At 36.4% G+C, this 12,388-nt stretch overlaps 2 protein-coding genes across 6 annotated transcripts; both read left to right on the forward strand.

Moving 5' to 3' along the window:
• Window positions 326-2,462, forward strand: LOC18782195 (omega-hydroxypalmitate O-feruloyl transferase). Its single transcript, XM_007215343.2, has 3 exons — window positions 326-642; window positions 799-1,275; window positions 1,370-2,462. The coding sequence occupies exons 1-3, from the start codon at window positions 640-642 to the stop codon at window positions 2,228-2,230; spliced, it is 1,341 nt and encodes a 446-aa protein (XP_007215405.2). The 5' UTR covers window positions 326-639; the 3' UTR covers window positions 2,231-2,462.
• LOC18782105 (UPF0400 protein C337.03) lies at window positions 3,175-9,470 on the forward strand. 5 transcript variants are annotated; one of them, XM_020560659.1, is made up of 8 exons: window positions 3,175-3,507; window positions 5,302-5,438; window positions 5,867-6,114; window positions 6,502-6,621; window positions 6,746-6,893; window positions 7,417-7,556; window positions 7,649-7,684; window positions 8,330-9,470. In XM_020560659.1, exons 2-8 carry the CDS (start codon window positions 5,363-5,365, stop codon window positions 9,098-9,100), a joined length of 1,539 nt encoding a protein of 512 aa, XP_020416248.1. In that variant the 5' UTR covers window positions 3,175-3,507; window positions 5,302-5,362; the 3' UTR covers window positions 9,101-9,470. The 5 variants fall into 5 exon arrangements, with proteins under 5 accessions (XP_020416248.1, XP_007215240.1, XP_020416246.1 ...); XM_007215178.2 differs by having other exon boundaries at window positions 3,175-3,453; XM_020560657.1 differs by having other exon boundaries at window positions 3,186-3,507; window positions 6,740-6,893.

The raw sequence follows: 12,388 nt of genomic DNA on the forward strand, positions 1-12,388 counted from the left end.
TTTATATTTTTGTTTTCACCTTTTTGACCAAGATGTCTACCGGAACTTGGCATCCTACTTTGAATAAAATATCAGCAGATGCAGACCGCCCAAAAAGAAAATTATACTGATGAGAGCTGAGAAGCAAATATTATTATGGCATAACTTGTAAGAGACCAAGCAAAGCAAAGCGAGTTTTGGATACCAACCCCACCAAATAAGCCCCCACCCTTCTCCCTTGTGACAGTAGATTTCTTGGCTGGTGTGTTAGGTTCCAGTACCAGTGGCCTACCCCCACCGATCTGGCATATCAAGATTCAGGACCATCTCCATTGTCCATTGTCCAAGAAGAAAACACCATTTCAATTCAACACACAATTCCGTAGCATTTGCCAAAAACACTTGCTGTGCTCAGATTTCAGGCACAACTACCTGTCCCTTTCACATTATTATCTTCTTTTTCTTAAACAAGTAACACAACGCTTGTAAGTTGGGCCACTCCCTTTCCCTTTTCTATAATAACCCACCTCTTAATTCATCACCCCAAACCCATATTCTGTGAGAGATTCTGATCACCATCACTTTTTTGGTTTTCTTGAATTCACTTCTCACCACATTCCTTATTTTCACAACTGTCCTTCGCTACACCAGTTTGCCCACATGGTTTGTTTTCTCATGAGCAGATAAATTGTGCATTAATTTACTATCATTCAGTTTTTTAGGCCATAAGCACTTGGTTTGTTAAGTTCTTTCCAACCAATACAAAAATATTAAATAGATTGCTTCTTGTTCTCTGCATTTCTTGATATTGTGTTTCAGGTTGCTGAACTTGGAGAGTCTGCTGCAATGGACAACAACTCTAATGGCGGCGGCAATGTGTTCCAACTAAGAGTGAAGCAAGGAGAGCCAACTCTGGTTTCCCCTGCAGAGGAAACAGAGAAGGGTTTATATTTTCTCTCCAACCTCGACCAAAACATTGCGGTGACTGTTCGTACTATTTATTGCTTCAAGTCAGATGACAAAGGAAATGACAAGGCAGGGGAAGTGATCAAGAATTCTTTGAAGAAGGTTCTTGTCCACTATTACCCTCTTGCCGGGAGACTAACAATCAGCTCAGAGGGAAAGCTCATTGTAGATTGCACCGGTGAAGGAGCTGTTTTTGTCGAGGCTGAAGCAGATTGCAGAATTGAAGATATTGGAGACATAACAAAGCCTGACCCTGAGACTCTTGGACAGCTGGTTTATGATGTTCCTGGTGCCAAGAACATACTAGAGCTGCCTCCTCTGGTGGCTCAGGTTTGTAATTAAAACCTCAACAATTAATTTCATTTCTTATCTCTTGAGTTTAAATTCATAAATTGAAGTAATCACGGATCATTCATTCTACCAGGTGACTAAATTCAAATGTGGAGGGTTTGCTCTAGGCCTGTGCATGAACCACTGTATGTTTGATGGCATTGGCGCTATGGAATTTGTGAACTCATGGGCTAAAATTGCCAGAGGTTTGCCATTGACAGTGCCTCCATTTTTAGACAGAAGCATACTCAAAGCACGGAACCCACCAACTATAGAGCACCTGCATCAAGAATTCTCAGAGATTATTGGCACTTCCAGCACCAGTAATGACCTTTCTGAAGAAAAAATGCTATACAACTCCTTCTGCTTTGACAGTGAGAAGCTTGAAAAAGTGAAAATGAAAGCCAGGGAAGACAGGGCTCTTGACAATTGCACTACATTTGAAGCTCTCTCAGCATTCGTGTGGAAAGCTCGAACCACAGCTCTAAAACTGTTGCCTGAACAACAAATAAAGCTCCTATTTGCTGTTGATGGGAGGCGTAAGTTCAGCCCACCACTGCCAAAAGGGTACTTCGGCAATGGCATTGTGTTGACAAATTCCATCTGCCAAGCAGGTGATCTGCTGGAGAAGCCACTGTCACATGCAGTTGGGCTGGTTCAAGATGCAATTAAGATGGTCACTGACAGTTACATGAGATCAGCAATAGATTATTTCGAACTGACAAGAGCTAGGCCTTCTTTGGCCTCCACCCTCTTGATCACAACTTGGTCTAGGCTGTCCTTCTACACAACTGACTTTGGCTGGGGAGAGCCTATACTTTCAGGTCCAGTGGCATTGCCTGAGAAGGAAGTCATCTTATTCCTTTCTAATGGGACAGAAAAGAAGAACATAAACGTGCTTTTGGGTCTTCCAGCTTCTGCTATGAAGGTGTTTCAGGAACTGATGAATGTCTAGATCAACAACAGCAATAATGAATTATTTTTCAAAAACTCTTGTATTTCCAAATTATTGTTCCTTGTTGTAATATTATTATTTGACGTGGACTACTGCTATGTGACTGGTCAAAGAAAAAGTAAGCAGAAAACTTATGTAACACGTGTCATGGTATTAATGATGGATTTTATTTGCTTGTGGGAGCTTAAATTAACGGTGGTCCTGCCTTAATCAAATATCAAATTTCAAGGTTTCCATGATTTATATATGAATCTCCATTAATTTAACATATATTTAGTCATATACTCATTCTTAGCACTACATGAAAGATATAGATAAACTCTACACAATTTAATTTCTATAAACAAATCCAAAAAAACCAAAAAAATGAAAGCTATCCTATTGAATTTAATTTTGATTATTAAATTATTTGATGCCCTATTTAGTGTTTTGGGTTTTTTTTTTATGAGGTTGGGGTTGAACTCATTTTAAGAGATTGATGACAATTTTATAATTTACAATAAGTTAAAAGCCTCTTTGTTATGTTGTAAATGAGTTTTTGGTGTATTTTTAAAGTCCATTTTATATAATAAAAAATTATAATTTAGACTCCTATATTGGGTATAATAATAAATCTCTCTTAATTTAATACGTTAGCATTTCATTTCATTATATCTTAAACTCACTTTGAACCTCGGTTTTTTTATAATTTGTAATTATTAACTGTCATGTTACGTTTCACATTAGTTGATAATGAAAAATCGAGATAATAGGGGAAAATTGAAACAAAATATTATTCTATAGGGAAAGTTGAGAACAACCTCGGACAGTCACGCACGTGAGAAATTGAGAATGCTATACACATACAAATTTAGATGAATGCGTACGACGTCGTTGCCTTAGCAGATATGCGTTTTGTACTACTTGACATTCACGGCTAAAACCCCTAAGAATGGAAGGGGTGATTTAGGAAGTATAAAATCCCGACCGTACTGTAATTATCAAAAGAGAAGCCAAGAGAGAGAGAGGAATAGCCGAAGCAAAACTCAAAAAACAACCCGTTAAACTTGAAAAAGCCTTCGTCTTTGGGAGCTTCTGAGTCCGAATTCAGCTGGGTCAGCTTCATCTCCATCCCTCCAACTAATCCCGTATTCTCATTCCAACCGAAACCCAACCATCCATGGATGAACTGCTGCGTGCTAGCTGATTCTCTCACCCCACCACATTCTTAGAAACACAAAAAGGTGCCTACTTCAAGCTTTAGGGTTCCAATTCTTAGTCCTCTTGTTTTCATTCTGGTAATTATGCTTTTTTATTCCCTAATTCTACTTTAGGGCTGTAGTTGTAGTCTCATGCAAAGCCCACGAATGTCTTCCTCTCTTTTTTTCTTATGCTTATTTGAGGATTTTTATTTATTTATTGTTTGTTTCTGAATTTTGGAGTAACATTTTTAATAACTGCTTTAATTGGATAGGCAAAGTTAGGGATAACATGTAGATAATGGGAAAAAAGAAAAGAAATTTTGGGGTTTGGGTGAATGCTGCTTTCATTAATCTGTTATGCTTGGTCATTGAGTATTTAATTTCACTGTGATTAGTCATTGCGGTTTGGGTGAATTAATTATTTAATTTTACTGTGATTGGTCATTGAGTATTTAATTTTGAGTAACTGCATGATTCTGAAGATGGAAACCTTATAATCAAACATATTTGATGTTTGGTAGTTTGTAGATACCATGAGGGAGTATCATGTGTTGCAAAATTTGGTAAAGAAAATATGAAATTGAATGAATTGGCGTAGAGAATCAGATTCGGAACAATGATTCTTGCTTGTTTGTCTTTCTATCTTTTTCATCTAGAAGTTATTGCCAAATTGTAGATTGTAGTGCACAATTCATTTGGTAACACTGTTATTGGTATATACAATGAAGATTTTACTTTCTGATCGTTAACCACGGAAGGAAACTTCTCATTCATTCCTTGCTTAATCATTACATGTCAACTATCCCAAAATGAAGAAAAATGCAATACCTAACAGGCGAACACAATGTCAAAACCAATTCTTGAAATCTGGCATCAGATCATACGGAATTGGCAGCATCTAGATCATCTAGAGCAACTCTCTCTTATGGATGAACATATGCTTCCAAACCTAAAGCCTGAAGATAAACTATCTAGCCCAAGAGAAGGCCCAACGGCTTAGATGTATCGTCTGAAAGTGTAATAAAATCCTTTTTCATCTATCACTCTCACAAATGGTTTGAAGTGTATAGGCAACACCGCCATCGTTAAATCTTACAATTTCTAGATATGGAGTGGATTTTTCTTTATTTATTAGAGATAGCCATCTAAATCGAGTTTTTAACTGTATTATCTCCTCCCTCCGGAATCCAAGAATGGACAGAAGTATGAAAATTGAGGAGGAAGCTTTGTCCCATGTTATGAAACAATTGTGTACTGCCAGTTAGCACACAAGTATTGTCTTTATTGTTTTCTCATAGTGGATATTTTCCAGGCTTTGTACAGGCCTAACAGCCAACTCCAGATTCAGAGTCAATTCACTGTCTATATTTTCTTTACTATACCTGTCTAGATTTAAAAACATTTCTATCTGAATATTTTTTTCGTTGTTGTCATAGGCTCGTTCCATGCCCTTGTTTTAGGTGAAATGGAGAGGAAATTATCCTTTCAAGCTCTGGTTTGGGTACTGGAATCATTATAAAGTTTGAAGAATTTATCATAGGAAGCACTCATAGTCTAAAATTGTGAACATGAAGAAAAATTGCTATGTTATTTCTCAAAAAACATAAAAACTGTACCAATAACAAATCAATGTGAATCTATTGACTCTAATCATGGTCCATGGTGATGATGATGAACTTGACTGTTTGCAACTTGCAAATGCGAGATTTTCCATTATTCAGGCCAACCATTGAGTTTTCTAAAGTTTTTGTTTAACTTTTCAAATTGTAACCCTGTAAGTCTTACTAATCACATGAAACTTTGTTCTCAATATGTTGTGCTTCTAGCTGTCTTACTAGGTGAGGATATGTTTTCTATATATATTCAAATGTTTATTTGTTTTGCGTGAAGGTTTTCTCAGTTTAAAAGCCTGCATTGTGCCTCGTTAGTTGGACCAAATCTTACTGGAATCATGGGAAGTACATTTAATCCGCAGATTTTAGTGGAAAAGCTAGCCAAGCTCAACAACTCGCAAGCAAGCATAGAGAGTATCCTCTTTCTGACATCATATGGAAATCAATGTTTTCTTTAGAATTTTTTAAAGTATAAATCTAGACCATTTTCCTCGCTGTTTTGATTGATATAGTGAGTCAGGTTTCTATTTGTGGGATAAAGTAGCACCCTTTTGTTTCATAATTCTCTTCCATATCTCATTTCTTTGAAATTTTGGGGTACCTATGAGGATTTATTTGTGCGGAAAGCTTAATTGGATTTTGCAATCCATTGTCAAATCCACATATTCAATGGATTTTCCATGTCAAATTTGAATTGCTTTACCTGCTACTCCATGATCACTGTTTACTTTATTGTTGAGTTGATATTTATACTTTCTAAGTAGTTCAATTACAAGTTATAACTAATACTTGTTGTTATCTTTGGTGTTGATTACTTGGATGTTCTCCTTAATGCAATTAAGCTTTATCACATTGGTGCATTTTCCATATGAATAAAGCAAGACAAGTTGTTGAAACATGGGCTAGGCAATTTCATTCCGCTCCACGTGAGCAGAGATTGGCTTTCCTCTATCTTGCAAATGATATTTTACAGAACAGTAGGCGAAAAGGTTCAGAGTTTGTTGGTGAATTTTGGAAGGTTCTTCCAGAAGCTCTTCGCGATGTAATTGAAAGTGGAGATGAATTTGGAAGAAATGCAGCACAACGACTGGTATAACTGTGTAACCTCTTGTCTACATTTTTTTATATAAGAGAACCAATTGGAATCAGTTGTCCTGGAGATTGTTTTATTTTTTCTTGAGAACCTTGAGAAAACCATAATTTTATCAGTTTATAAGGTGCATAGAAGGACTCGAGTATGTAGAAACATTGCAGCATGATGCATTACATATGTGTATGTATATGCATCATATACTCTTTTTTCTTGAATGTTTGCAATCGTGTCTCCCCAATTGTTATTTTTGTTTGGTATTTTCATCTTTATTATTAGTGGGTGAAATGTGTATATATATATATATATATATATATATCAAAATTTTATACTAGAGACTAGTATGGAGCTGTTGCTGATTGTTCTGTTTCCATTTTTTACTTATAGGTTGGTATATGGGATGAGAGAAAAGTTTTTGGCTCTCGGGGTCAAATTCTCAAGCAAGAGTTTGTGGGAAAGCACCTGGAAAATATTAATAGAAATGGGAAGCATTCGGGTGCCAGACTGGTAATTCAAATTGTATATGCCTGTATGGTTGTTTGAGCATTTATTTCAGTTTATAATTTGATGGTTTTTTTTTTTTTTTTTTTTTGGTCTTTTATTGTTTTGTTAAATTTTTTAAAAGAAACAGCCTGCTGGAACTGCATTGGACAAAATAGTCTCAGATTACCAAGTCATATATGGGCAGATGGATGAAGACACTATATTGAGCAAATGTAGGAATGCTATTAGCTGTCTTGAGAAGGTAGATAAGGAAATTGGTGGTGATTTCAATTCAGGTATACCCCAAATGAGTAAATTCTTGAGAATGTTTCTCCAACTGTGAACATGTGTAATGTTGTGATTTATGTGTATTTGTGTTTGCATTTAACTTAATATTGTGTGCTAGATGAAAAACAAACTGTATTTCAGGTTACTTATATAAGATTCTTTACAGATATTGTTATTTAGTATTTTGTAATTTCAAACAGTGAGATTACAAAAAAGTATAGTGTTAATTTATTCAGAGAGGAAAGAGAGAATTAATGAGGTCGACTTTTTGGGATGCAATTTGGGGAGGAAAACAGTGGATTGGCTAGATTTGAAAGAGAATGTATACACATGTAAAATTTATTAAGATTATGAATTATTATGTTTATGTTTATGATTAACTTGTTTGGTCTTTTTTTTTGGGTCTTTTTTTCTTTTTTGAAAAAAGACAATAATTGCTGTTCTTTTTTATATTCTTCCCACTTAATTTATACTTGAATGGGTCATCTCTTGTTAGAACTTTCTTTGTCCTGAATTGTCCGTCTTGACTAGGGCAATTTCATGGATCTGTATTTGTGGAGGAGGTTCAAGGGCAGAATGCTGTACTGAGGGACTGTATTGAACAACTAACAGCAGTAGAATCTTCAAGAGCTAATCTTGTGTCGCACCTGAGAGAAGCTCTTCAGGAGCAGGTTGGTTGGCAGACACAGCAAAATATCAGAATTGTCATTGACTGTATTATGAGATTATGATTTTAGGCGAACTAACATGGTTTTGTTGTCAGGAATTCAAGTTGGATCAAGTCCGAGACCAACTTCAGGTTTGGCATGCATATCAATCATCTCCTTTTGTTGTGGAAGTATAACTTAGCTATACAAATGTTTGTTAGTTTATCGCCATCAGATTTAAATTGAATGCCGAAATATATAAACTTTATATATACATACATAGGTATTCAAAACAAAAAACAAAATGGCTCCTGGTAAAACTCTCCATATATATTTATATGCATAGATGTAAGTATTCATAATTGGAAACTAAAGTTAGATTTGTAGCCTTGGAAATTATTATAAATCTTATGCTTTATATGCCTTTCATTTGGGAATCATATGTTGATTCATTGTGGTATTCCATTGGGTTGGCTTGAGCACCCGTCCTTGTAAGTTAGGTTGATTTGGAATGCCCTGCATATTTCATCATATATCACTCCTTGATTTTGCATCAATTTTACGCGCCTTCATTGATTAATTGACTGATGATGCAAAATTTTGTTGCTGTATATGAGCTTTGCATCAAATAATTCATAGCTATATGGTTTTGCAAATTAGATTAGTAAAAAAGACACTTGTGATCTGCTAATTATACATTTATACATAATTGTTTCTGTTGCCATTTACAACAAACTCTAGTTGTATAGTGTCTGTACACCTATTAACTTAAGCACTATACATATATTGTTTTCCAGGCCGCACAATCCCAGTCAGAGCAGGCCACTAATATCTGCCATCGGTTATTGAATGGCAACAATATGCAGTCGGCAGCACACCAGAGCTCAAAAGAAGCTCATACCTCTGTAGCACCCCACAGCTTTATGGCGGTAGGTAGAGAACAATCAGCTCCAGTAATGTACACACAGCAGGTTCCTTTTCCCGAAAAATCTGGTCATGTGGAGGATGATCCCCGCAAGTCTGCAGCTGCTGCAGTGGCAGCAAAGCTGACCGCATCAACGTCCTCAGCCCAGATGCTCTCTTATGTGCTCTCCTCCCTGGCATCAGAGGGTGTTATCAGCAATCCCATTAAAGAGCCTTCTGGTGATTATCCACCCGAAAAGAGGCCTAAGCTCGAGAATGACCAATCGTCATCTTATGTACCCCAGAGCTCTAACCCATCTCCATCTCCTCCCATCCCGCATTCTAATGTCCCTACGACCAACCAACAATATACTCCTAGTGAGGCACCACCTCCTCCATCATCTTCTCCTCCACCATTGCCACCATTACCACCAGTACCACAATACCCAGTGTCCCAATATATGCAGGGCGCTGTACCATACAGCTACAGCATGACCCAACAACAGCCACCACCCTCAATGCCTGATTACCCAGCAGGAGCTCCAGTAAATGGCATTTCTCCCTTCATGGCACCAGCAAATTCTTATCAGAGTTTTCAGGGTTCAGATGGAAAATTCTACAACCAGCAATCATCCATGCAAATGACGCCAATTTCTAGGCAATAAAATTCTGTGTTTCTGAAGAAGGGAGAAGGTTGTGTGCTGTAGGTGACGAGGAAACTCAATTGGGAAAGAAAAAAAAAAATTAGTTAGTGAAGCTTCCATTTCTCCCCGCAATGTGCCTCTAATTAACTACCTAATTAGAAATGCACATAGTAAATCTGTAACTTAGTATTTTTCAACTGCTTAATTTTGTGGATGTTAAATGTTCATTCAATGTTGAATGGAGAAAAGGATATGTTGGTTGGGTTTTAGGGTAAAATTCAGATACACACACACACCCAATGGATGAAGTTTGGAGAGATTTTATTATACAAGTTTCTGTAGTTTACTTCCTGTGACATTGATTCATTCCCTGTGATGATTTGTTTCATTATATTCAAAAGTGTAAATAACTTAATGCTGTCGTTATTGTCTGAATAGAACTTATGCAACGTTAAACCTTGTGCTTAACTATTTTTAGATGAAAAAATGTTTGGTTTACGCTGGGAATCAAACACATCGAACCTTATTCCAATAGAGATTATAGATTATGTTTAATTAATTATAGGAATGAATTGAGGTCGGTGGTGAATTGGTGATGAAAGAATCACGTGTGTATGACGAGGTGCCCGTGGAACTTTTATAAAACAGAGAGCATGTTTGCTGTTTGGACGTTGCCCTTTATTATTATTATTATTGTACACCTCTTTTTATAAATAGAAAAAAAAAAAGGAATAATTAAAAGTAGAAAAGAACAAGAATAGTGGAAATGGATACAGACAGACCATTGTCTGCTGTCTCATCCTTTACCCCTCTATATGTACCTTTAACACGGCCAGCACTGCACCAACTTAATAAAAGCTATCACTTCTTTCTTTCTTTGGCTATTTGCCTCTTTCAAGAATTCTATAGTGAGGGCCTTATATTATGTATGTATTTCCTCCCCATTCAACTATGTATTGGAATGGGCTTACGTCTTACTTCAAATGGCCAAACTATATAATATATTTTGTATCAAACTAAAAAGAGAAAGAAAATAGAACCTAGCTTTCAACCTAGAATTGCCATAACATACAACGAGGGGTTTGTAGCTTAAATCATTAAAAGTCAGTTATTTATACAACCCGAATAACATTTTGTGTAAATAAATAAAAATATACAGACGGAACATAACATAACATAGTGCCCAACTTGTTAAGAATATTTATTATTCTATTTATTATGTTTATGTTTATTTGGTTAATTTGTGGAAGTTCTATTTTTTAGGGACTTAGTTGTTTAGTTGCTAGTGAATAGAAGAGTTTAAGTTGTCATGGAGTCATGGTTTAATCGTGGAGTAATTGTTTCTATTATTTTGTTTAGTTGCTTTATTAGTTTGATATTTAAGTTGTATTCAGTATTCAAGTTTAAAGTGAAGAGAAGTTTGAATTCCACAACTACATTGGTGGTTCTTCACATGTTTCGTTATTTTTCAACACAACTTTGTCTCTCAAGACAAGAGTTAAGTCCTGCGTACTAGAGGAATCTAACTCCACCCCTCTCTCTCCGGCCCCGCACAGCATATGGCCAAGAGCAAAGACGTTTGCAAACGACAAACAATTTGTTAATGCTAGAAAAATCTTGAAAATACGTAACAAATGGTTAGAGTCATAGTAATTAGCAAACCGTCTTGGTTTGTTTGCTTGCTTAACTGATATGGATTCTGCATGGAGACTAATGTAATGTATATTTGTTTGAAAATAGTAAGACTCGTTATATTTATCTTAAACAAACTCAATAAGATAAGATGATGAATTAATACATGTTTGTTTAAGAAAGCTGTGATTAGGGTTTGGAATAAGTGATTGAGGCACCCAATCAGGCACCAAGGACAGAAGAGTTGGACACAGGCATTGCCGTGTGACAGTTGAGTACTAAACTAAGCTACTGTTGGAAGTTGGAACACACACAACACAACACAAAGCTGAGTGAGAGTGAGAGTGAGAGAGAGAGAGAGAGAGAGAGAGAGAGAGAGAGAAGACAAAACCACCGACAGATCCCAATACCGATACACTCTTTCTCTTTCATATACCAAACCAGACTTCCTCTTCATTCATTCATGTTCATTCATTCGTTCAACTGCAATTAGACTTTCTTACTATTAACCATTTAAATATATAGTTTTGTTCTAAACACACTAACAAAGAACACAGAGGGCGCGCGCTCAAATTCCTAAAAAGAAGAAAGAACAAAACAGTCTTGATATTTGAAGCCTCCTAACCAGCTATTCTATCCATGTCCATAAAGTAGAACACATTAACAAATACCCAGCTAAGTGTTTAATTATGTATGAATTAACTGATCATGTCATTAGTTTAATATTATTATAAGAAAAAAAAGAGTAAATAAAGCGTGGTTGTCGAAAGTGAAAGCGACAAACAGGAGGCTAGATGGCAGCAAAAGTTGAGAGAAAAAGCAGTCAACGTTGGGCTAACGTCAGCTGGTTCGCAACAAAGGCTGAGAAAAGCCGTCATGTCGTTTCGCTTTAACGGCTCAAGGAGCTATGGGCTATTCAGTATTCTATAAAGTAGGCAGTAGCATTGGTTTGGTGTTGTCGTGTTTTAAAATTTGAAAAAAGGAGAGTTTGAGTTTGCGTCAGACTTTGCTCAACAAAATACATCATCATCGTCCTCCTTCCTCATCCTCATCCTCATATCATATTATTCATATACAGGCTACAGGGCAAGTGCAACTGTGCAACTGTGCAACTGTGCAACTGTGCAAGTGCATGCCAAACAAACCAAATGTTTGGTCCAACAGTTGCATGCTCTCACCTAATTTTCCATCAAAGTTTCTTCTTCATGCTGCCCCTGCCCTGCCCTGCCCAGGGGCCCATAGACTCTGTTCATCCCTAATTATTATAACAGTGTTCATGTTTAAATTTGTTTACCACCAACCAGCTGATATAATTCCAGGGACTTCAAACAAGCGTGACATGACATCCTCCATTGATGTTTCTCTTTTTAAGTTTGAAGCAACACCCTTAAACTTAGGATATATATATCAAGATGGATCCAAAACACTTGCCCTGTGGAAAATTGTTCCACTGCATCCTAAAGGGAACAAATGAAAAATAATTTTTAGTAAGCCTCCTAAAAAAGGAATTAGACATAATATAGGAGGATTACATCCAACTATTCTTATAACTTTTGAATTTATCCCAAATTATTATAATCTCACGTGCTTAATTAGATCAGCAACTTTGTTCTTGGGGTAATACAAATATTTACATCAGCAACCATGATATAGAAATAGATTATCAACTCTGATCGC

The sequence above is a fragment of the Prunus persica genome, chromosome G3 (assembly GCF_000346465.2).
Source record: "Prunus persica cultivar Lovell chromosome G3, Prunus_persica_NCBIv2, whole genome shotgun sequence".
Classification (NCBI taxonomy): Eukaryota; Viridiplantae; Streptophyta; class Magnoliopsida; order Rosales; family Rosaceae; genus Prunus; species Prunus persica.

Bases quoted from the DNA above. Each gene is read 5' to 3' on its own strand.
- LOC18782195 (XM_007215343.2), top strand. The intron at 1,276-1,369 runs GTTTGTAATTAA...TCATTCTACCAG, and splicing joins TGCCTCCTCTGGTGGCTCAG to GTGACTAAATTCAAATGTGG.
- LOC18782105 (XM_020560657.1), top strand. From the start codon at position 5,363: ATGGGAAGTACATTTAATCCGCAGATTTTAGTGGAAAAGCTAGCCAAG. The intron at 6,115-6,501 runs GTATAACTGTGT...TTTTACTTATAG, and splicing joins GAAATGCAGCACAACGACTG to GTTGGTATATGGGATGAGAG. The intron at 6,622-6,739 runs GTAATTCAAATT...ATTTTTTAAAAG, and splicing joins AGCATTCGGGTGCCAGACTG to AAACAGCCTGCTGGAACTGC.